At 43.3% G+C, this 23,432-nt stretch overlaps 1 protein-coding gene across 9 annotated transcripts in view; it reads left to right on the top strand.

Moving 5' to 3' along the window:
• The window catches only part of pbx3b (pre-B-cell leukemia homeobox 3b), an 87,551-nt gene that overhangs the window by 50,820 nt on the left and 13,299 nt on the right, over positions 1-23,432 (top strand). For 5 of the 9 annotated variants that reach the window (XM_017709498.2, XM_017709494.2, XM_017709495.2 and 2 more), the window contains exons 3-6: positions 16,644-16,885; positions 18,514-18,704; positions 20,420-20,555; positions 22,007-22,036. In XM_017709498.2, coding sequence (XP_017564987.1) covers positions 16,644-16,885; positions 18,514-18,704; positions 20,420-20,555; positions 22,007-22,036 — 599 coding nt within the window. The remainder of the gene's footprint in view (positions 1-16,643; positions 16,886-18,513; positions 18,705-20,419; positions 20,556-22,006; positions 22,037-23,432) is intronic. The other 4 variants (XM_017709496.2, XM_017709497.2, XM_017709500.2 and 1 more) reach the window with 1 other exon arrangement.

Genomic DNA, 23,432 nt, shown 5'->3' with positions numbered 1-23,432 from the left:
GATTGGCTAAGAGTGGTATTACTGAGCAGTGGAAGCGTTTAGGATCCACAGCAACTCAGCCATGAAGTAGCAAACGGGTTCACTGAGTGCTGAGGAACATGAGGAACTGCTTACTCTGCAGTTACTGCAGAGTTCCAAACCTCCTCTGGCATTAACATCAGCACAAAAACTGTGCACCAGGAACTTCATGGCATGGATTTCCATGGCCAAGCAGCTGCTTGCAAGGCTTACATCACCAAGCACAATGCCAAGCGTCGGATGGAGTGGGGTAAAGCACACCACCACTGGACTCTGGAGCAGTGGAAATGTTCTGTGGATTGGCGAACCATGCTTCTCTATTTGGCAGGTTGATGAATGAGTCTAGGTTTGGTGAATGCCAGACTGACTGCCTTGTGCCAACTGTAAAGTTTGGCGGAGGATGGATAATGCTATGGGGTTGTTTTTCAGGGGTAGGCATTGGCCTCTTAGTTCCAGTAAAGGGAAATCTTATCAGCATACCAAGACATTTTGGACAATTGTATGCTTCCAAGTTTGTGGGAAAGGTTTGAGGAAGGCCCTTTTTTGTCTCAGCTCCAATGCACAAAGCAAGGTTGATAAAAGCATAGTTGGGTGAGTTTGGTGCAGAAGAACTTGACTGGCCTACACAGAGCTTTGCCTTTAACCCCATCAGGCACCTTTGGGATGAACTAGAAGAGAGATTGCGAGCCAGGCCCACTAACATCAATGTCTGACCTCACAAATACTCTTCTGGATGAATGGGCAGAAATTCCCACAGACACACTCCAAAGTCTTGTAGAAAGCTTACTAGAAGAGTGGAAGTTGTTATAGATGCAAAGGGGGACCAACTCCATGTTAATGCCTATAGATTTAGTATGGGCTCTCATAAGCTTGTATTGTATATTTTACATAAGATGATGCATTAGATAATGAACCTGTGGTTCTTAGTACTCTATCCAAGAAGCAACATGACATAGCTTGGTTTGATGTTTTGATTGTACTGCTTTTTACATTAAGGGAAGCTTACACATTAATGTAAACCAGTGGTTCTGAAACTAGTCCTCAGGGACTCCCAGATCATTCATATTTTTGCTGTTGAGAGCTGGGACTGTCCTAGGAGCCCAGAGGACCATTTTGAAAACCACCGTTAATGTAACCACAGAAACCACATTTTCAGAAAGAAAATGTATTTATTCAGTTTATGTATTTTAAACTGCACTCAGCAAATACCTTTCCTCTAAGCCAGTTTTTGTTATCAATCACAACTGCTAAAGCAAAAAATCAATATGACTGTGCGACACCTATATTGACAATATATCCCCCAGCACTTCTAGAGAGAGAAATAGAGCAAGGGGAGCTTCATCTTTCTTCCCTGACTGAACTTGGTATAAGGGTTAAGGAGAGACCACAAGCAAGCTAACCAGCTGCTTTAACCGCTGCACACTGGCTGCCAGCAGTGGTGTGTTGTAGTTGCTGCGGATGTCTTTGTTTACATGGCTAATGCGGGCGTATTTAACACTGACAGATATAGCTGGCGGGCGAGCGGCTGGTCCGGACGGACTGAGGGGCCCATAATGTGGCTGTCATCTGCGTGCGAGGGTGAGAGGAAGCAGCTCACCTCCGTATCCCCTCAGACAGAGAGAGGCCTTTGCTCCACGCCAGTCGCTCACTGTATTTATTGACTCGTTTTACTGGCCTCAAACATGGCGCTTTTACACACCGTCTGCTCCGGCTCGGGGCCAGCCAGACGTTTGCATTATTCCTGCTCTGAGTTACATGCTAGTCTAAAAGAGAGAGTGTGAGGTCAGTGCATCCACAAGGGGCCAGGAGAGGTACACAACAGCACAAAAAGACACAGACAGATGCATAAAGGCTAAAAGCATATCTCATGGAGATTGTATTAATATTGCTTTTATTCCCAGTTGCTGGCTTTAAAAGCAGTATCATTTGAATGGCTACTTAATATTATTTTATTCAGTTAGCTTTAGCCACAAAAATATGCCCTATTTTACATAAATTCAAGGCCACTCGGAGCTGTGTGAAGAGTTGATCCATTAGTAATGTGCTTTTTTGACTTATTCATATGACCGGTCTCAGTGTGCATTCATATTTAAATTGGCAAACTGGAGGCAACATTATGCAGCTTTTGCAAAGAAGCAGAAAAGCATGTCTCCAAAGTCACCCTTCACCACAAAAGCTTCCGAGCTTATATCTAGCAAGGCTACGGAATGTGTGCAGAATGAAAGAAAACAGTGTGATGAAACCGAAAGCCAGAGTCACCGTGATAGTACCCGGCCCTCCCTTTCCTCTTTCCACCAAATCCTAAACACTATTTACTCCTCTATCTCTCATATTTTAGCATCAGCTTCTCCCCCCTCTTCCCCACCACAAGGATATTGAACTCATTCACACATGCCATCTTAACCAAAGCTTATTAAAAAGACGGACGCAGTGGTTGAGCCGTTTTTCAGGGCCAGCATGTAATTGCCCGACACAGGGTGGCGAAAGACAGAGCCAGCAGAGAGGAAGGAGAAGAGGCGAAGAGCTTCAGAAGATTCAGAAAGAAAGAAGAGAGGGAAGAGTGTGTATGTGTCTCAGAATCTCTCAATGGACCGTGCTCCTATAAATCCCCTTACATTTCAAAGACGTGTGGGGTTTCACAAACACATTAAGAAAGACGAGCCAGTGAAATGAGCGAGCACTTTGCAGCCTAAGTGCCAGCTTCTTTGAGTTGGGAGAGAAAGAGAGAGAGGGGGATCGGTAGAGGAGGGGAGGGAGTAGAGCGAGCTTTTGGAGGATGTAATGCCTCATGTTTGACCCGGAGTTGCACCGTCTGGCTGGTCTTTTGTGGAAATGATATACAGTACATGCGGAACAGTAAAGTAAGGCAATACAATCCGAAAAAGGTCACTCGCCACTGCAGTCGACTGCAAAATGGAGATGAAGAGTATGTTCAATTTCCTTTTTCTTTTCAATGAAAAATACTAGTTGTAGTCCTCAAAAAGCAGCGATGGGCCTCACTTGTTTGTGAAGGAACAGTTACTGCATGGTTCTTTGCGTGAGAAAAAAAGAGAAAGAAAATGTACGCTGCAGTTCAAAAGTTTGGAATCCCTTGGTCATATACAAATGTTATTTTATCCAGTGGTCGCTACAGTATTGTGGACTGAAAGAGTTATCTGCCTCATGACTTAATCATTTTCAAACATGAACCATTCAAGACCCTGATTTTATCGTAGCATGTTTTATCTACATTTGTAACAGTTCTGCTCACAATCACCAAAATTTCTTTAGCTTCCTACAAAGGATACCATTTTAAACTAGTGGCGTCACCATGCCTATATTCTGCAGTTTGGATTAAATGCTTCATTTATGGACCAGACCCCTGGGGAAAACCTGAACATCACAGTATTATATTAAAATACCACATATATCTGCAACAAAACTGCCTCTATGTTACTGGAAACAGTGTAAGCTTGAAGAGTTATTCAAAGCTTGTGAATGAAATAACGGTATGTAGCCGTCCTTAATTGTAGTTCAGTAATTCATGGAATGATGGGTAATGAAGTTCACCCCAAATGTTAAACCAAAAAGTGAAATAAAATACTTCAGCAAAACAGTATGACAATAAATTTCATCCTGGTGTAGTAGTAAGTCAGTAGCTTACTAGACTGAGATACATCAACGTATGAACGAAGGAACGAAAGAAAGAATAAAGAAAGAAAGAAAGACAGGTTTGTCTAGGCTAAGCTAATGGCGCTGCTGTTTGTTGTGGAGCGTACATGCTCTCATTAACCCACCGGCTCATTAGTGCTGACCGTTGCATGTGGGTGATGAGCCCAGACGGCTCAACCCCGACGTGTGTCATGTCAAAGAGCCCCAAACCTCGCTCCAGACAAAAGCATCGAGACAATGATGAGTCCACCCCGATCGCAAGCCACAAAACACTCGCTCATCTAACGCCTTCCCCTCCAATTAAAGCTGCAACTGTTAATTACTGTAATTAGCTAAAGAACATCCCCCCTCCCCTCACGTCCTTTCTGTCTATAGATGTCTTTCTCGCTATGGTTGTGTTTTTTTGGGAGTGAAGAGATGTCTGTGTTAGAGCTACACAATGCGGACAATGATTTGCTGGAGTTCTCGTTTGTATGTAACCGCTTACAATATCTCAATGACAACTAACAAACAATGTATTGTGCAGCCCTAGTCTGCATTTTTTATGGAATAAAATATGGGTTTGGAAAGGGTGATGACTTTGGAAGAGCTGGTCAGAAAGACAAAAAGCTTTCTTACTTCATGTTTGCCAGCAGGATAAGCTTAAATCTATTTATAAACACATGACTCACATTTTAGCTAGTTTTGGTGTGAAACAATACTCGTCTTATTCTGTTTTGCCATGTGAAGATATGGAAATTGTGCATATACATTCTGTACATGATAAAGAGCACTGGCCAGTTTGTGTCATCTCCAAAAGCAGAAATGGCTTTGATCTGATCAGTGGCACAGGCAGCAGGGCAGACTGCTACAGTGGACACAGGCTGGGCATTGTGTGGCCAGTACCCAGGTACAGAAATGCCAGTGCCCGTCCAGACGCAGACCCTTTTCGGACAAGCTGCAGTGTTTTGTTACCTCAAGCCTTAACGAGTGTTCCTGAAGAGCATTAGCAGTGGATTCAATGTGAGTGAATGCCCTGCAGAAAGGGGTAGAGTGAGGCTGGAAGTGTGTTGTGTGTGAAAGACAGCCCCTGTGTCTTTGTCAGTTTGAGTGTCAGTGAGTGCCTTTTTCTTCCTTCTCTAATTGGGGCTCTGTAGGTTCCCTGCCTTAGGATGCACAAGACAAGAGGATGTTAATCTGTAATTTGGAGTGTTATTCTCTTCTCAGAGAGAAAAAGACACAGTCTTCAGAGGGAGACTCTCTCTCTCTCTCTCTCTCTCTCTCTCTCTCTCTCTCTCTCTCTCTCTCTCTCTCTCTCTCTCTCTCTCTCTGTCTCTCTCTCTCTCGCCCTCTCTGTGCGCTCGAGGCAGTGGAGTATTTGCTGTGGATCCACTGCAGCCAAATCTAAATGATGGACTGTCAAGTCTGGTGCAGAGGACGCCGCCGCAAAAAGTAATTTCTTTGGCACTGGATCACGGCCCGGCTGTGCGTTTCCGACGCTGCTTTTGTTGTTTATCAACACACCCTCACGCATGCGTGCGCACACGCGCAGACGTAGCCACACACATGCCCAGCATGTGCAGAGAGCTCAGTGCCTGCAGCCCATGTCATGCTGGAAGAAATGAAAATGAAAACACCAGGCGTGGAGGATTCTGGGATTAATATGAGCATATTACATTGCTGTCTCCGTCAGACCCCTGCCAATGGAGCATGTGTGTGTATCTATATAAGTATGAATGTGTGTGGCGTATAATGACAGTAATAATGAAGAACCTGCCGTCTATATGTGTGTGTGTCTGTGTGTGTGTGTGTGTGTGTGTGTGTGTGTGTGTGTGTGTGTGTGTGTGTGTGTGTGTGCGCATGACCTGGTTTTACACACTTTTCTGTTGCCTAATTAGTAGTGGAGGAGGGTGAAGCGGCTAGCATAGATTAGTTGCCTTTGGGTATTTCATAAGTGGCTTTCAATGCCACATTTGCATTATTTGCTCGGGGTGTGCATTAAGAAGCGCACTACCTTGGCCACAAATGAAGGCCAGCAGCTTAATAAGACAAGAACAAATAACCCAACCAGATATTAACATGAAATATGAGGACTAAAAAAGGCATAAATTGAGAGAGTGAAATTGGAAATGTAAAAATCTAGGGATGTTCTCATTGAGGGCCTGAAGCTCATATACATATTGCATTGTGCAGTAATACACAGGTATTTGGATCCAGAATGAATAGAGCCCATTTTGGAGGAAATGTGAAAATACGAAGTGCTCGTTTTTACTGCAGCACAAACACCAAGATGTCTGTGTGCACAAATAAGCTAATGTTGGCTTTAGTATCTTTGAGCTGCAGCTAATTATGCACACAGACTAAACAAATGATTGAATAATGGTGAGTCTGGCAATAGCTACTGACCCCATAAGAGCCAGTTCAGGAGCTCCATGCTGAATAGGTCCCGACAGGTCACTCTATGTGTGTGTGTCTGAGTGTGTGCATGTGTGTGGGCAGGGAGATCCATGCCACAATGGCCTTGCGCAGTGGTTTGGCCAGCCTCCACACACAAGGCCCGGTCACTGACCACTGTGGTTCCTGGCCAAAGGCCCACTGTGTGTCCGAGTGGGGAACACACACACATGCACACACTTATACACTCAAAACAAACAGTGACAGAGACCCCCCTTGGACTCGCTCTTCTCTCTATACTTCCTCTTTATCTCTCTCTCTCTCTCTCTCTCTCTCTCTCTCTCTCTCTGGACCGTGCTGTGTGTAACTGCAGACAAATGTCAGTTCCTCAACAGGACAGTGATTAATTTTGGTGCGCTTGGCAAAATGTCTACATGATGTTTGTTTGGGTTATCTGCCCCCGCCCCGTCTCTCGTCCCCCTCGTCCTCTCTCTCCCTCTGCCTGTCAAAGACCCCTCTCCCAGGGAAAGGAAACACATCATCATCCAGGCCTACACTGCCTACTTGAACTGACAGGAAATCCTTTCCCCTGACTTCTGCCTCTCTCTCTTTCTCTCTCTCTCTTTCTGTTTTTTTTGTCTTTGTCTCTCTGTCTGTTTCTTTGTATCTGTGTCTCACTGTCCTAATTAATAATTTTTCTCTGTTTCTTTTCTTTTTCTCTGTATCTTTCTCTTGTCTGTTCTTTCTTTCTTTCTTTCTTTCTTTCTTTCTTTCTTTCTTTCTTTCTTTCTTTCTTTCTTTCCTTCTCTCTCTGTCTCTCTTTATCTCTCTCTCTGTCTGTCTGTCTCTCTCTCTCTCTCTTGCTCTCTCTTTGTGATTGGATAAGTTCTGACCCAACCCTGGGGGATCAGTTTCTGTGCGTGTGTGTGTGTGTGTGTGTGTGTGTGTGTGTGTGTGTGTGTGTGTGTACTGTCACACATCACTGTCAGTGGTCCTGATTAGCTTATCACTCAGCTCACAGAGACGAGATACTGTGTATCATCAGCATCATCATCCACCACAGACAGGGCTTTTCCCTCCCTTCCTCTCTCTCTCTCTCTCTCTCTCTCTCCCACTGTCCCTTTCTCACACCCTGGCTCACTCACTCTTTCTCTTGCTCTGTCAAAGAGCTCATTCATCTCCAGTGCTCAGTGTTTCAAAGCCTACCCCCTAATTTATCAGTGATTGCCGGGAATCTGCAAGATAAGCTTCCATATGTTCCCCAGTACGGTAATCTCCAGCATGGACTCCCTATTCAAATACCAAGTTATTTGTCAGTCTCTTTAGTTGACACAGTATTAACAATGGTGTGTTGGGGTTTTTGGAGCTCCATCTCTCTGGCATGTTGCATGCAAAATAGGGGACCAACTATCCTGCCAATAATGCACTGATAAGTGATTTGTTTTAAATTGTAACACATTTTTTTAATATATTGAAAATGTTTAAGGCTTGTAAAAGCATCTAACAGATACTTAGCAGTTTGACCGTCACTCTCGAAGTAAACAGCCCTGGCACAGGTGCTTCAACTAACTAAGACTGTAAACCTGGCTACACCATGGCTCATATTCACAGTAGTATGGAGTATTTTTCTCACAAAGTTGGCCAGACACCAAAATCAAAATGTGCTTCACTGATTCCACTTTCTTATTGAAGTTTCTATGATCCTGGGGGATATATCCTGTGTGTAAAGCCGCACCTTCACTACAACACGTTATGCCCAATTTTAAGACGGATTTTCCTCTTGCGACAATTTTTTACAATCTTGTTTTGAAGCGACTGGCAGCGTTGGTGATCTGGTAGTGTGAGGGATGCAATGAACGAACCTTTAACTGTCTGATCGAACTCTGAACTGATCAGAGATCTTATCAAACATGTTGATAGAAAGCCAGAAGAGCTGTTATCATGTTTAAATGTGGGGAACCAGACGTCAAAGCACTCTCTTTACATGTTTTAGCAAAGCTGCCAATTTGTGGTGAGATATTTCTTTAGCTCTCAATGTATCAGCACTTCTCACCCCAAATGAATCGCCAGTTTGCACTTTCATTGTGCACAAACAGGTCCAGTCAAGTAACTTTAGCTTTATTTGTATCCTTATTTGTAGCTCAAAATCGTTATGTATGTTATACGCTCTCTTTGCCCTGCCATCTAGTGTGAGAGCCCTAGTGTGAAAGTTTATGGTGCTCTCTGTTTTCAGAATCTGTTCATATCTTAAAGGTTGTGTAGTGTATGCTCAGCCTAAGGCTCCTGAAGGCCTAACCCTTGGAAGAGCTCGCTTGGATGCATCTGCCCAGATACTATGCGAAGAATCTTGATTGGACAACTTTTTGTTGGCTGTTTCGAGATCCCAACTAAAACTAAACAGTAAAATAAGAGGATTAATAAAATACTTGTAGAGTATTGCAATAAGCATGATGATATTATTCAATAAAAAAACAAGTTACAAGTTTATCTAAAGCTGTTTCTTTTGGCCTGCATTAAATAATGATCACTTATTGGCATTTTTAGCTCCATAAAATCAATACTGGTCACATATTCATGTGGGTTGGGCCTTCATGCAAAACAAGCCCACATCCACTGGCAGGTAAGCACAGCAGTGCAGAGAGGTCAAACTAGTCCTGACTGCAGGGGAATAGACAGACTTTAGCACTGGGCTGAGGGCTGCAGTCTGAGTCGATGCACAGGGAGAGAAGTGTGTTGTAGCCTCTCCCGGCGCACTCTCAGGTATGGTAATTAGTCTGTCATTAACATTGGGAATAGCTAATGTGTATTAATGTGTTAATGGCATGTTAATTACCCTACATGCAAGAGAGAGAAAGAGAGAGTGAGAGAGAGAAGGCCTGCAGGCATTTTCCTTGGCTTTCTCTTTGCCATGTGGATGTAGGCCAAGGCTCTCTCTGTCTGTCTCTCTCTCTCTGTCTCACACACACACACACACACACACCTACACACACAGATAGACTGATGGAGAGAACAGGAGACTTTAAGGACATCAGTGCGAGCGGATCTTTTGTTTTATTTGCCAGAACAAAAGATTTGCGGTGGTAATTTGACGCACTTGAGTGGCTCTGCAGCCGAGGAGCTGTTTGATCTGCCAGCTCGTCACACACACACAGATGTGAGTTCAAAATGAGGAGGAGCGTATAAGCGTATGAGGGTGTGTGTGTGTGTGTGTGTGTGTGTGTTTTCTTTGTGTTCATTCAGTGTCAAAGGCTGCATGTAATCCTGCTTTAACTTGCCCCATCTTTAAATCTGTGGCCAGTTTAACATGATGTTTAACCCCATCCTCTCTCTCTCTTTCTATTTCTCACTCTGTCCTCTTTCTTTCACTCTCACTGACTCTCTCTTACTCTCAGTCTCTCTCTCTCTCTCTCTCTCTCTCTCTCTCTGTAGTGAACAGAGCTCTAGTGTGAGAGAGTTGACCTTTCCAGGTATTGACAGGAAATAAATTCCCTTTCGATTAGTTAGCTTTGGGAGACCTGTGCCAGTCGATGCAATTAGATGTGCTGAGGTGTTGATCAGACTCCCAACTCCTGCAGAGTAAACTGTTGTAAAGAGACAGTTTAGAGTAACGCTGTAACGCTGTTTCTGGACAAAGAAAACTGTTCATTTTTACACACTTTTTAGTAAATTAGTAAATCTTTCAATTCTGCAAAGCAAACAAACAGACCTTGCTTTGTGCCAGTAGCAGTGCTGAAGGTCGAGTGACTTGCCATTTTTTCCCTCATGGTGTGTGTGTGTGTACATGTGTGTGTAAAGAGCTTGGCCTGGTCTGTGCATTAACACAGCAGGGTTGAGTCTTTATGGCTCTCCTGGCCACTCTTCAGTGATGCAAACAAACATGGCAACGGTCAAAGGTCAGTTGGATCTGGACAGAGGTAGTGACTGAGAAACAGAGGTAGAGACTGTTATTGGTAAAATGTACACAAACAACCTTTTTGTTTTTGACCCTTTGGAAACTTAAAACCTGTACACTCACTTGAAAACAGCTACAAAGAAAAAAAAGTGTGTGTGTGTGTGTGTGTGTGTGTGTGTGTGTATGTAAAGAGCTTGGTCTGGTCTAAACATTTTAGAGGGCCCTCCCTCAATGGGGGCCCACTAAAAGCCTGAGAAATAAACTGGTTTGGGTTCCTAGTTTTGATAATCTGTTATTAATGAATAACACAAGACTGAATTTTCCACAGTCATCTCTGAAGTTCTGCTTTACTCCCTGTTGGTGCCGTTACCCCCACCCAAGCATTAAAAGGGGTTTGATCTTCCAGTGCTCACATCTATTGTGTGACTTCTCCATTGTTGGCTGTGGATGGCAGCTAGTGGCTGTCTACCTCTAATTACATTGATTGTCTTGAACAGAGACCAAGTTTAAGTGTAATCCTGAACTACAGTGAGATTGATGATTCAAAGCACACTTACCTTGTTGATTGTCAGCTGTTTAACACTTAAATGCATACCAACCAAGACATGTAGCCTAATAAATATATGTCTTTCCTTTCCTTTAATATCTTTGTGTTACTGTAAAAATAGACTTTTGGCTAATTAAATCTCGCACTGGCAGAAAAGCTGCAAACACATAGTCGGTCACTATTCATTAACTACATGAATGCTAAGAATAATGTCTGTAGACACCATTCACTATTTGTTCTGAATTCAAAGGTATTAAAAGGGAGTTTGTCCCCCTGTACTGCAGTAGCAGCTGTAGTCTTCCTGAGGCCTAAAATTTGGTGCCATGCCCCTGATCACAGCAGTAGTCAGGTTTTAATAGAAGTGCTTCTAATTTGATTTAACAATTGGCATACATGATGTTTTTAAGTAGCCTTTTTTCAAAGCCTTGCGTAATACGCAAGCAACAGCGTTCCCTTTTGTAGGGAGCGTTGTTGGTTGAAATCTGATGAAATCAAGTGACAGGCCTAGAGAATGCCGACTAATTGGGGCTGGGCTCCTTCCCCCCACAGCCCTCTCCTTTCTGATTTCTTTTGTTAGGGCACATCCACAAAGGTGAGGCTCACCTTCCATCCTTCACACGAGCTTTGCGTCCCCGTTGTCCGTTTGCCCCCATCACTAAAACATTGCATCAGACTCAGCCATGTGAATGCTGTGGAGTCTGGGTTTTTTTCTTGTTCCTCTGTTTAAACTCCTTAAGACTTGCATCAGAGAAAGAAGAAAAGGAAAAAAAAAAGAATAACCAAGAGGGCACAAGACCAGGGAAGGCCAAGGTTGTGTTCTGCTACCTGTGATGTTACATCATTCTTTAGATATGTTAAATGGCTCAGAGGATTGTACACATTGCATCAGGCTCAGGTTTAAGATGGAGGTTTATTGAGTAAATCCAGTCCAATATCTGTGACTAAAGCCATGGGCTGTCCTGACTCTGTGTTTGCAGCTTTTCTGCCAGTGCAAGATCTAATCAGCCAGAAAGCCTATTTTACAGGCTTCACGACAGGATGTTTGTGCTGTGAGTAAATCTGAAAAAAAAAAAAGTGTTATTAGCAGCCTACAGACCTTCAGCTGGAGTAAGCTCCTGCAGGAGCGTGATAGTGGTAATTCATTCCAGACATATTTGATTTCATTTGGAATGATAAGGCAGTGTTTTATGCTTTAACAACAGAAAAAATTTGGTTAGTTCACATTCGTCAGTTTCCAGTGTCAGCTGGCCATATAACTCAGGCCACACTGGGCATAATGAAAAGGATAACAAGAAAACATGGGAGATATTTAGAGAGAACAATGAAACGGGGAGACAAAAAAAGTTCACGGAGAACTGAAAGACTGAGGCCAAAGTGGGGCAAGAAAGGGATGCATGAGTTAGGGAACGTGAAAGGGTTCAGAGTCGGTTCCTCTTTAGGCATGTTCCTCAAGCCTTCTCTAGATTTTCCTAGCTGCTGTCACCTTTTGTTCTGTGTGTTCCTTAGGCATGAGGCCTTAAATTTCAGTTACCCTTTAAACCTTGTAGACAGACATCTCCTAACTAACATGATAGTTTGATAGTAGATATGAAATGCAAGACCAATAGCACCAGACAACCCTTCTAATTAGTGAATTGAGTTACTTTAAGTTGCACCCATTGCTGACACAGATGGTCAGATGTGCATACACACAGCTTGTGTGATCTCCATAGAATAGCATTACCAAGAGAATTACCAAGGACACTCTGGAGCAGCCACACATGAGTCTAAGGTCACCATGCCCAAAGCCAAATGTTGACTAGTGGGTGTATACCTCTGCAGAATTTAGTGTGGAGTGGTGGAATTGCATCCTCTGGAGTGATTGAACACCAACCAATACCTTTAGGATAACCTGAAGTGACATTTGTGATACTAATCATCCAAAATCAGGTCCTGAAGTCTAGTCTTGAAGACTAGAGGCTGCTACTGCAGCAAAGGGGGACAAACTCCCACTTAATACCCTTGAATTCAGAGAAAATGGTGAATTTGGACATTATTGTTAGTGTTGATGTAGTTAGTGAATTGTAAATCTTTACGTCTTATGATTAATGGCTGAATTATAAGCCTATGGTACCCCCTAAAAGGGGGTAAGCTGCTTTATAATGATGATGTAAAAGTGTCATACAAATAAGAGATTGGTACAGGAATGCTATTATAGAGTCTCTTCTGTTTGTGTCGTGTGTATGTGAGTCAGTGAAAGCGTTAGGTAAACCCAGCACTGCTCCCTGTCCAAAGCTGGCAGCTGGAAATGACCAGAGGGTGTTTGTTGGGAGGGGGGGGCGGTTGAGCATGGCAGTTGGATCACTCTCCTGGGCTCCATTGGTGCTGCCATACCCTGCCAGTGGCACAAAGGACCACAGAGTTCTCTCTGCCTGTACAAGTAATCATTTTCATCGTGGTCATTTCCCAAATTGAAACAGACTCGCGTGATAAAAGAGTCGGCCTTAGTGTGAACAACACGACTTTTCTAACTGTGCTACGCACCGCATCCTCACATCAGCCTTCCGTGTGCTGTAGCTCGTGAACAGCCACATTATTGTTCACAGGAACTTGATGGTAATATACAACACAAGACAAGCAGCTCTTTATGGGCCCAGATTGTTTGGGTTGAAGGAAAGTGCTGATTTATGTGGGTTTAAAGGAGAAGCAGAGTGAATTCCTCCCCTCCCCATCCCTCCAACCCCCAAGCGCTGCTGGTTCCAGGCTGATGCCTCTGGAGTGAAGGAATGGAGTGAAAGTGACAAGCAGGGTTGAGTGTGGAAATGGTGTGCAGATATGTTTAATACACCTGACAGAGAGGGAGGAATTCCCCCAGAAAACAAAGCCATAGCCACCTTTAGAAACATAACCACACGCATGTCTTTAGATGCATTCTTAAAATGTAGACAAATGGTAGGGAATTTTATTTCTATTGACAGGTAGAACCTTTGGTCAAACCTACATGTAAGTTATTGCAGTGAATGATTTAAGCCTTGTAACGAACTCTGTGTGTGTTTGTAAGAGGGTGTACTGGGAGTCAGTGGAGCAGGGTCATATCGTCCCTGGTGTGGCCTTGGCTCTATGCGCTGACACTGCAGTGTCCAACATAGCCAGCTGAGCGTCTCCCACAAATGACCTCATTCATCCTCGGCCTCTCACACCATTACACCCTGTGGCCTTATATCAGCAGCACATACATGCGCTAACACCTGATCAATACAGCACCGGATGGGCTGCAGGCTCAATCACTGGCTCAGGCTGGAGGTGCAGAGCTGTTATAGATCTATGGTGTCAGTAGAGTATATGGTAACCTCACGTTGTTGGGAGGTGCTTTTAGTTTCTTTAGGGGACTGCCCATGTGTATGTGTGTGTGTGTGTGTGTGTGTGTGTGAGGGTGAGATTGAGTACGTCTGTATTCCTTGAGGACATGTTTGTATACTAAGCCGACTCTCTTGAAAGCTTTGCTCATAAGTGCAATTGTGTTAGTATACAGTACAAGAGGGCCTTGAAATATTTGTTTACACAAGAGCTTAGTAGAAGTGTAGAGCCGAGGTAACGTTTAAACACGTGCGAGTATCTGAAGGGTTCGAAGCAACACATTCATGGAAACAAAGTTTGTTTGTGTTCTTTTAAATTCATGTGAGCAACTCTTATTTTTTTAAGGAGAGATAGTTATGTTCTCGTCATTCCGTGGCTGCTGTGCAGAGTTACGTTGAGTTTAGTTCATATGTATTGAATAAACTGAGCTAAAGTAACTTCTAGTGTACTGTATGGCATGTTTTACACACCATGTCTGCAGAGCAACAATAGCATCTGTATTGTCCTGTTTTACCGTATCTTCATACCTATAATGATCCACTGAATAAACATAAACAGTCCAGCATTTGCTTTATAATTCTACACTATCCATACCCTACCACTTTACCATATCTTAATTAAGCATATAATGAATATCTTAAATGCCTTTTCCTTAAAATGGGCCTACTCAGGCCAATCCCAGTATACACAAGCAGCACTGTATTTGCTTTGTAATTCAAAACGTCTGCACTTCCCCACTTTACCATATTCTAATTAAGCCTATGATGAACCGCTGTAAACCCCTCAGTTGCCCCCATGTTACTGACTACTAATGTGTTTAAACAACTCTGCATTTGCTTCATAGTTCTGTACTCTGTAATCTGTATACTCCCACTTAACCATGTCCTAAGTGCACCCATACTGAACTGCTTAAAACCTCAGTTACCCCAATACTACTGACTACCTGGGTCAGTCCTAATATATATGAACAGCATTTGCTTTATATTTTTCAAAGGTCTCTGCCGTTGCTAAATGAATAATGCCTAGATGATAGCACTTTTACTTTGCCACTATTTTAGATTTGGTTATTTATCATTTCCCTTGGATTTTTTCACCTCTCTTTGTGCTGTCGTGGATGTAGGGCATGTGGGCTACAGCTTTGCCAGAGCAGGTGTGCATGTTCCAGTGTTGAATGAGGACTAATTAGGATTCGCTGAAAGATAGGCACGGGAGAAACGAGGGGGGGGGGGGGGGGGGGGGGGGGGGCGTGATAACAAAGGCAGAAGGCACTAGCCAGAAACAAAAGCGGGGACTGTCTGTGTCTTCAGTCTTCTTAGAGCGCGGCTATAATCAAATACATGTTAAGATTAAAGCTCTTGATTAAAATGTTTTAGAATAAAAAGCCCCCCCCCACCCCGGTTCATTATTCTTGTACATGAATGGTGTTCATTACACAGACAGAGGGAAAGAGAGAGAGAGAGAGAGAGAGAGAGTCAGGCACTGATGAGGAAGTCTGTAATCAATCTTAATGGCTCTTTACTGCTCCAAGGTTCATTATGAATATCAAGCAAACACAATGAGCTATCTTTCTCCCTCATATCGATCGCTTTGCAAATTTACATACATTTGGAGCAGCCTGCTCTGTGCACTGAGCAGAACCGCATGGTATAATAACGCACTTTGTTAACCACAAAACATAACGGCACTTGTGAGAACACTTTCTGCTCATTATTACCCCTGCACTCATGGCGCTGGAGCAGCAGGCGCCCAGAAGCACGCACACACGCACACACACACACACACACACACACACACATGCATGCATGCATGCAGACGGCTTTCTGCTTAGCATCGTCTCTGTGAGGGGAAGTGCCACAGTGCTGTTGAGTGTGTGTCAGTTGGTGTGTGTCGCTGTCATGTTGGGCGGTGAGTAAACACACAGTGTGTGCAGTGTGGTGTGTAAATACGAGAAGGCAGGCCTGCGAAACAGCGCAAAAACAAATTCATACCTACCGGCTCTTTCAGCACTGCCGCAACACCCCGAGTGCCCCTCTCTCTTTTTCCCTCTCTCTCTTTCTCTTTCTCACAGATAGCTATGGCCCACAGACGGCTACATGTTTTTGCAGTAATATCATCTGCTGTCATAGAGCGTTTGCTCTTCGCCTGGCACTGAACTCACTGTTTAACTCACTGCCAGCAATCCGAGTGGTGAAAATGATCGCCCTCATGTAAACCTCTCTTTGCTCTTATGAGGGTGTGATAACTGTTCTCAGGTGTGCTCTCGTTTGTCTGCCTGCCTTCAATCTCCATGGCCCTAAAACAGTGAATTCCAGTCCTCAGGACACCATGCTGTGCACGTTTTCTATTTTCCTTGCTCTAACTCACTCGGCGCTGCTCATCAAGGCCTTGATAATTAGCTAATGAGCTGAAATGTGTTAGAGTAGACAAAACACAAAAATCTTCACAAGGTCACCAGGCTTGGCAAACATTGCCAATAAGCTGCTGATGAAAAGTAAGAAATGGTTGAAAATGAAGAAAATGCTGCACAACATATCATTTGTCAGTTACTGCTACGTTGCTCTTCACAATACTGGTATAACATGAGGCTGTAATATACAAATGAACCCTCTAACAACTCACAGTGTTTTTCTATTGTGTGTGTTGAGCATTTGAGCTAATCTCAGTTCCAGATGTGTTCTGTGGGCAATCAGGGTATTGATAGGATCCATGTGTGTTTTTAATACACTGCACAATCACAGTATGTAACAATATAATTACAGTAGTAGTATTTTGTCCACGGCACACCCTGTTGACTCCTCATTCTGCATTTCTTTCATCTGTTTGCAGGTCTGAGTATCCGCGGAGCACAGGAAGAAGACCCTCCAGACCCCCAACTCATGCGTCTGGACAACATGCTGTTGGCAGAAGGGGTAGCTGGGCCTGAGAAAGGTGGAGGATCAGCAGCGGCGGCAGCGGCAGCAGCAGCCTCGGGCAGTCCCACCGATAACTCCATTGAACACTCAGACTACCGAGCCAAACTGTCCCAGATCAGACAGATCTACCACACTGAATTGGAGAAATATGAACAGGTCAGAAGAAACACAAACAAACGGCCAAACGTTTTTTCATCATAGATTCATTCATTATTAACTACTGCTATGACCTTCTGCTGTGGTTACTACTATGGTATTGACTATGAAATGTATATGTTTATGTTGTTGTAAGAGTGAGAAATTTACACATGGGCCTACGTACGGGCCCTTAGACTTTTAGAGGTTGAATTATTAGTCAGGCACTACAGATTCTTTCATATATATGATCTCATATATGGTATATGGAGTGTTGTAATCACGGTTGTCAGGATGTAAGCTCATGCATATTCCTGCTGTAGCTGCAATAACTGATGCGTTCTGCTCTTTTATAGTGTACATAGTGTCAGAGAGCAAAACTAGAACAAACTGCTCTTCTTTTTTAAGCCAAAATCTAAACTGATAGGTTAGTAACCAACTTTGATTTACGGTCGTTTTCAAGTGGAAGGCTTCAACTTAACTGACCCCACCACAGTGGACTTCTCCTTTATTAATATTGAGCTGACTCTTTTACTTACTGGACAGAGTGCATCTCAGAATGTTGCTATGAAGGGCTGAATCCTCTGCTGGGGCCTTGTATTGATTCTTTTAATAGAGCTGACATTCATTTTGTATTCCTTGCTTTATCTATTGTTAATAGCATCCTAATGAATACTCAATGATTGTTGACCGAATGCTTTTCTGTGACAGACTCAGGCCTTGTTGAAGGTGTCCGTTATAATTGGAGAACATCTGCATATGAATATATAGTTATGCAAGAGTTGCCATTTTCCCAAATGAGTAAAACAATATTCAAAGTTTAGAATCTTCTATTTCTTTATTTGATATCTGAAATATCGAAAGACAGAATATTTTGTGCCATGTGTTGTTTGAAACAGCTTAGTGTGCAGAGGGGTGCTCAACCCTTCCATCCAGTGCAACTGCATCTTTCTTAAGGGTGTTCCCTTGATTTTAATTATCTAAATGTAAATACTTAACGAATTTTACTCAGAGTAATGAGCTAAAGTGTGCACTACCTAAATGAGTTATTCTAATTAATCATGTATGAACTACTGGTTTAACGAAAAGCTGTTTTAATTCTCTGGGCGCTGGGCAAGTGCCAAATTGTAAATCGGCATTTGCATTCATAGATGACTTCACCTATTAGACTGCTGAAGTCCTCAGCTCTGCTACAAACAACATGAGCTTTGTGTTTTTCTCCTTTCAAGAGCTGCTGCTTTGAACTCCATTCAGGAACAACTGATTGTGGCTTAAAAGAAGTTTAAATGAATACAGTCGAGATGATATTGTTTCAACTGCTGAACTATGCCAAGTGTTAGCATCGTCAATACGCTTACTGGAGGAGATTAAGCTGCTCATGGGATGTACATGTAATGAAGCTGTAATTCAAAAAGGAGGCGTTGAATATGGAAACGAAATTGAGTATTTGAGTATAAACAAATTGTGAGTATCATTGTTAAAGCTTAAACTGCATTGAAAGAGCTATTAAAGCTGACTAACACCAAAATTTCAAAACTAGACAGTCTTAAAATAACTAAATATCCACTGTATCAGAAAAAAAGCATGCCTAATGCTTCATCCCGGAGCTTAAAATTCTTACTTCTATGATTCTCTGATCTCTTCCTCAGGCATGTAATGAGTTTACAACCCACGTGATGAATCTGTTGCGGGAGCAGTCACGCACGCGGCCCATTTCACCCAAAGAGATAGAACGCATGGTTGGCATCATCCACCGCAAGTTCAGCTCCATCCAGATGCAGCTCAAACAGAGCACCTGCGAAGCCGTCATGATCCTGAGGTCACGCTTCCTTGACGCCAGGTCTGTCTTTATGTTTGGTTTATACACAATTACACTCTATAAATAAAAGATGCCCAAAGGGTTTTATTTAGAGTGATACCATAGCAGAACCAGTTTTGCTTCCCTAAAGCATTTACATTTAGATTTACATTTACATAATTTGCAGATGGTCAAAAGTCCCAGCAGTGTTTCCCAAACCTGATCCTGGTGGCACACTGCCCAGCCTGCAAATTGAAATACTTTCCCTGCTTTAAAGCACCCACTTTAGCTCTGTAAGGGATTGACCAGGGTTGGGAAACAGCCCTAAAGAACATTTTGAATGTATAGTTCCGTAAAGCAGGGGTTTTCACACGTTTTCATGCCAGCACACACATGTACAAGTAGTTGTCTGTCTGTAGCTGTCTTAATATGTCATCTTCTCAATCAACCAGTGCAATAATGTACCTTGCTAAAAGAATGAAACATGCAGAAGCCTTAGCAAGATAGAAAAATCGGGGAGATAGAAAAATAATGGGAATTGGTTCTGTATGGTACCATACTTACTAGCTAACATCCATATGCCAAAGAGCCGCTGAGGAGCTTTTCATTTTAAGAGCGTATTTGTTGTTTTACATTTCACAGCATTTCTGTTTCCTATGTTTTAAAAAATAGTTGACTAATACTGAAGAAGAGTAACTGTCAGTGCCTGCTCATTAAAGGGGTTATGGTTTTTATAGTTCGGCCTTTTTTAAATGATATAATTCAAACATCCGACCTTTGATTTGATGTCACAAGTGTTCCTTTTGCAGCTGAAGCACAGCTTCTGATTTTTTCCGCACACCTGCCTGTTTTAACATGTGACTTCCACAGTAACAGAAGTTCCACTCCATAATTCATCCATTAGCAACAGAGGCGTTGTGCAGTGAGGAGAGCTTTCATGCAGCCTGCAGGCCTTTCCATTCAGCACCGCCATGCTAAGCACCTGAAAGCACTTCAGATTTCTGCAGCGAGGGAATGAAGTCATTTGTGTTTGGTGGGTAGGAGGTCATCAGCAGGTGGTCCAGATTACAGTAATCACAAACAGTTGGTGCAAGAGGTCTAGAGAGGTCTAGAGAGTGGGAGAGAGAGCGAGGGGAAAAAGAGGGAGAAAGTAAGTGCAGTAAAGGGTTGTGGGGGAATGCTCAAACGGAGCGGAAGCACAGTCATTGGGCCGGTGCTGGCACTTGTGTGAAAGGCATTAAACAAGGCGAAAGAAGCCAGTGCCTGAGCAGCAATGAGCCTGCGGCATGGAGGAGAAGGGGGTGGGGGTAGCAGGGGGAGGGGGGGGGGGTGCGCTGCGGTCTGGAGCAGGCCACAGTCAGCTAGACTGAGCACAGCTCCTTCAGGCCAAGCACTGGTACTTGAGGAACAGTGCTCAGCTGGGCATGGTCTGATTTCTCTAATGTCCCAAGATACAGCCCCAACTGAGCACGCACCATTGTGGTTAAGGGAGAGAGAGCTTGTCTGCACTAAACATCGCGCATTACACGCTTGGACTAGAGCCTGTTCAGCGAAGTAACAGCGTGATTGTGTGTCTGTATGTATTTTCCGACGAGGGTTCCTCCAAGTTCAAAAGTCCAGTTTCCTTTCTGAGGGAGTCCTGGTCCCCTCATTATTCCTCTCATCTCTGAGTCTGCCCCAGCACTGTTATCTCAAGTCAGACAGACACGTTTCTGCTGCTTATGCTAATCGCCTTCCTCTCTTCCACCTCCACTCAGACGGAAAAGACGAAACTTCAGCAAGCAGGCCACGGAGATCCTGAATGAGTACTTCTATTCCCACCTTAGCAACCCCTATCCCAGTGAAGAAGCCAAAGAGGAACTGGCCAAGAAGTGCAGCATCACAGTATCCCAGGTGAGACGGGACATTTCATTCAGTTCAGTTTTGACACAAACACTTAGACATTTTGTTTGGTGAGATAACAGAGCTTCACTAAGGTTCAAAGCCTGACACTCTTAAAAATAAAAGGGGACAAAAAAGGTTCTTTTGAACTGTGCATAGAAGAACATAAAAAAAAATAAGTTTTGGTTTCATTAAAGGCTTTTCCAATAACTATATGCTTAAGCCAAGAACCACTTAGCCAACCTTTGTTTTTAAGACTTTACCCCTTTACCTCCCAGACAAAAATTAGTCACATGCATAATTTCTTCTCTAGCACTTAGTTAAGTGCCCCTTGTCTGGGGAGCTTTGCCTTAATGACAGCATCAGTCCTGTCAGGTAACGATTATATGTAGTCCCTTCCTGTTCATGTTAGCCCACTGTTCCACTAACTTTGTGCTTCATGTCCAAGCAGAACACAGCATTGACATTGCTACATTCCAGGATGACAACTGGTGGGTGTCTGCATGTGACTGGTTCAACAGACATGGTGGAACACTGGGATACTTTGATTTACCAGCAAATTCATCAGTCTCAATTGACAATATGGGACAGCAGGTGAAGTGCTGAGATAGGCATCCGAACTCTTACTGAAAAGTGCACACCGTCTGTAAAAGAGTGGGCCAGACAGAAACTGTAACAAGAGACTGGTGTTATCTGCTCCCGACAGGATTGTTGCCATTTATAAGGCAAAGGGAAACATAATCAAGTATAATAAAAGAAGTGATGCATGTGACAATTTTTGTCCACTGAGCTGACTGTGGATGAATACCAGCAATACCAGCTAGGATAGCATAAATTAACATTTAAAGCTTAGAGATGAATACAGACTATTTCTGGGTTCGCATGTTTGAGAGTGTAAGAATGGAACCTAAACTAGAGTCCTCCTACACTCATTCTTCCATCTCCCTTTCTTTCCTCTCATCCTCCCCGTCCTCCATGCACACTGTCATCCATCCACTGAGCTTTGAGGAAAGACCAGAGCCTTCTACAGCCTGTAGCCACTGCATCTGCTCTTATGCCGCTGTTTTTTTGTTGTCCACCTTAGCCTCTACATTTTAGCCGTGTGAGTGTGCTTCTGCATGCGTGTGGTTGTCCGTGAAGAGGCAAAAGATAGTGGTGGGTGCATTAAAAAAGCATACGGTACCATCAAAGTGATTTTCCCACTTTGTGTAAGCACTAAGTTAACACACACCTGAAGGCAATAGTATCCCCCTCACTCATTTCCCCACAGACAAAAAATTATTTTAGTACATCAAGCCACAGAGGTGGTCTTTTTTTAATGCCTAATGTTAGCCTACAGGTCTCGGTATACACCACTGGAATTCTCTGTGATATGTAAATGTCTCTTTTTTTGCTGTGGGGAGGGGGATGTGGAGGGCTGTTGAGAGTCAGATACTGTAAAAGCCGTTCTTTTTTGCCTTCAGGGGGTGGGAAGCACCATCACAGTGGCACAGGTATGTCATGATTTCTCCTGCTCCACTCTTGTTTTGGTCTCTTCTTTTGCCTTCTTTTCTTCCTTTTTTTTTTCTTTTCTTTTTCTCAAACCCCTTTATGTGTGTTCACTGACACCTCAGAATGCATACACCCCTCAACCCGATCACCTTACCTGCACTGCCAGACCGCTCCTAACACTCTTTTGAATTAAGCAAAGGAAATCAGTGCAGTGTTTAATATTTCATATATGGATGGCTCATTAGCACAAAACATTCAGCCTTCCATTTTGTCATAGACCATCTCATCAGATTAAGATCCTCACCTAAAGACCTTGCAGCAAGTTCCCAGCTACCTTGGTCATATCTCATTTTATGTACCGTGTCTGTTCATTTGTTACACATTCGTAAAAGGAGCACCTGTGTTTAATCCCATTCGAATCTTAACAGGCAGCTGTATACTATGTATACTATTTGCACTTGTTATGGTGTAGGCAACATGATCATTCTGTGTCTTTGGTATGTGGGGGCATGGGATCTCTCGCACTTTGTTCTGTGTCATAGTGGCTTTTGTTACATGGGCTTATGCACTGGAGGACTCTTGGCCTTTAAAAGCCTTAATTAACTGGGTTGCCATAGAAACTAGACAGCCAATCAAAGCGCATTAGGAATTAAGGGTGCTCTCACAGAAGTCACTTGAACTCAACTTGAAGAGCCCTTAGTAGGGTCCAGTTAAAGTGACCTAAAAGCGTTTAGCACATCCGTTATTTTGAGAAGATTAATGTTGAAAGGCAATGGCAAAGTGCTTTTGTACCACGATTTTGTTCATATCAAATAAGTCTATCAACAGCCATAAAATGCAAGGTCAATTCAGAGTCTGTGTGGCATGGCCTGATCTAGCGGTGATATTCTAGGCAGCCAACACACTCATGTACTGGCCAAAACGCATTTTTTGTTCTTTTGGAAATGCTAGCAAGGAAAATTGTCTGTATTGGCTTTTTTCAGTGTGCATCTATGAAGCACATAATGAATTTTATTTCCCTCTTGTTTTAACGAACGGCAATAAACAGAGAAAACAAGATACTCTTCTGAGTTAGCCAAGGCTAAATTAGGCACACAATGCAAAAGCATTGTTTGGAACTGGGTCCTGATTGTTAGTGATGTGAGAGTGTGTAATGGTGTTGTTGAAATTTAGCCCCCTTTATCAGACACGGGTCCATGTTAGTGCATCGAGACATCCTCATTATCCACCCTTCTCTCTCAAATGAGCACCACCACAGCTGCATGTGAGAGTTTTGAGACGTGTTGGGTGGATATAATTGATATTGTCTGTGGAGTTTGGGCACTGGCTGGGATAGACTGTGCACATTGGTCATCCAGGGATGGGAATGTGGAGGGAGGGTGAGGAGGATCACAAATG

Source organism: Pygocentrus nattereri, chromosome 29 (assembly GCF_015220715.1).
Source record: "Pygocentrus nattereri isolate fPygNat1 chromosome 29, fPygNat1.pri, whole genome shotgun sequence".
Taxonomy (NCBI): Eukaryota; Metazoa; Chordata; class Actinopteri; order Characiformes; family Serrasalmidae; genus Pygocentrus; species Pygocentrus nattereri.
This window is presented reverse-complemented; position numbering and strand designations above follow the sequence as displayed.